This window comes from Buceros rhinoceros, unplaced genomic scaffold (assembly GCF_000710305.1).
Source record: "Buceros rhinoceros silvestris isolate BGI_N320 unplaced genomic scaffold, ASM71030v1 scaffold11044, whole genome shotgun sequence".
Classification (NCBI taxonomy): domain Eukaryota; kingdom Metazoa; phylum Chordata; class Aves; order Bucerotiformes; family Bucerotidae; genus Buceros; species Buceros rhinoceros.
This window is the reverse complement of record NW_010408827.1, coordinates 3,298-5,377: the sequence shown is the minus strand read 5'-3', so window position 1 is coordinate 5,377 and position 2,080 is coordinate 3,298. Positions and strand designations below refer to the sequence as shown.

The following is a 2,080-nucleotide window of genomic DNA, read 5'->3' as shown; positions in this document are numbered from 1 at the left end:
TGCTGAAAACCCGTGTTACGTTTAAACTTTTATGTTGCTATTAAAGTATTCTTAGCCACCCTAAGGTAACCCTCTCTCCATGTTTTGATCTGCAGTGGCTGCAAAGACCTGCTTTCATTACCTCCAGGCTCAGCTAATACTCTGATTAAAACTTAGAATGTAAAACACCTGTTTGGTACTAAAAATCAGTATTTAAATCTCTGAGCATCAGTAATGTTTCAAATTAAGGAGTCAGTTTTTCTGCATATGAGAGAACTTCTCATCAACACATTGTGTAGGCTTCTATTTTGGAGAAAAAAATTCCTGACTTGTATCTTACAAGACTTAAGTTATGACAGAAGTATGATTTGAGATTTTCCAAGAAGGTAAGTTTAGTCTCTGGTAGTTTGGGAATAAAAAATTGGATTATTTTTACTGTTTAGTCTCCTACCACCTGTGATATCAAGCTTATCACAAGCTTACATATGTGCAAGCCTTAAAGTAAGAGATGTTAGTTTTCACAATCTGTTTGTTATTTGACAGCACTCGCTCCCTTGTGGAAGTGTAGCTTAACTTTTCTAAAATTTATCGTCTTCAGTGCTAAACATACCCTATTTCTGCATGTCTGAATCTAGGTGGATGCGTTACGCTTACGTCTGGAAGAGAAGGAGACTATGCTGAATAAGAAAACAAAGCAGATTCAGGAGATGGCAGAGGAGAAGGGGACTCAAGCAGGAGAGATCCATGATCTCAAGGACATGTTAGAGGTGAAGGAACGCAAAGTTAATGTTCTTCAGAAAAAGGTAAGATTGTAAAGGTCTGCCAGACACACGTTTCTGGTGCATCTCAATTTCTAAGTCTGTCAAAAAGTCTGGACTAGAATTTGTATTTTGGAGATTAGTGATTGAGCCCAGTCATGTAATGGGAAGATGGTGAATGATGAAATTCAGTTTGAAGTTTTGAAGAAAAAGGTAGAATTAAAAGTAGAGGTCATTGCCTTTCAGTGGCCGCATGTGCCACTGCTTCTTCCTTTTCAGTATTAACAGCGACTGAAGTATTTATAGGAGGGCACATCATCTGAAAATTCAGTCCTTTCAGCCACCACCACCTTAACAAAGCCAAATGGATTTGAAGCATTGGGTACTAGGGGGCTGTGACTGCAGTGTGTGAGTAAATGAATAAGGGTTGTAGCAGCAGAGGCAATTGGGAAGATTCCTCTGTAGCTTACTGAGAAAAGTTAAGGAAGAACTTTGTGTAACTTTCAGTAGAAATGCTGTTTTATCATACTTAATATTTCTTGGGAACTGCTAGATTAGGGTGATCAGGGTTCAGACGATCCTGCATATCTTTCTGGGTAAGAAAATGTAGATTATATCAGTGAAATGGGAGAGGTTTGGACAAGAAAAAGTAGACCCTGTCAGAGAAATTAGAGAGGTTTCCCAAAGGGCATAGAGTGCTAGGGCCATGAATGTCATTATGGATGATCATTTGCAAATTGCACACAATATATCGCAAATTGCTGCTACACGTGATAAAAAGAAAGAAATGCATGTATCACAACACATTTTAATGTATAGAATATTTTTTTCCTCTGTGTCTTTAGAGTGGCTGCTCTTGGACCTTTTATTAAATTTATTAAGCTGTGAATGTGTGTGCATTTTTTCCAGACCTTTAAGCAATTCCGTTGAATTCTTGTGATTTTAATAGTTTAGAATATTTATCAGTTTCTGATGCCTGGCCAGTGCCTTCTCTTTTATTATATAGCTATGAATCATGAATGTTTAGGTTATGTTCAGTTCTGTTACAGCAAATGTCATGCAAGAATGGAAGTTCAGGCATGGCGTTTAGCCATAAATAAGTCAATAATTCTTTAACAGAGCCCTAATTCCCAGTCTTCTTAGTCTCATTTTTTGACCATTCGTCTTCTAAGAAACACTTATTTCTAATTTTTGTACTGTGCTTTGGTTTTGTTTTCAAAATTGGTCGTGCTTATTCCAAACATCCATTGAAATCCCAGCTGAACAGTTAACCAAGTGGAGAATCTAACATTTGTGTGTATGTTAAATGTCAGTGCAGTTGTTTTGTTTCCATTTACTCTTAC

General features: G+C 37.2%; 1 protein-coding gene across 1 annotated transcript in view; it reads left to right on the top strand.

Moving 5' to 3' along the window:
- The window catches only part of LOC104492438 (ELKS/Rab6-interacting/CAST family member 1), a gene marked incomplete at its 3' end in the record, with an annotated part of 28,483 nt that extends 27,701 nt beyond the window's left edge, over window positions 1-782 (top strand). The window contains exon 6 of the mRNA XM_010135001.1: window positions 615-782. Within this exon, the coding sequence (XP_010133303.1) occupies window positions 615-782 (168 nt within the window). The remainder of the gene's footprint in view (window positions 1-614) is intronic.
- Window positions 783-2,080: the final 1,298 nt, after the last annotated feature.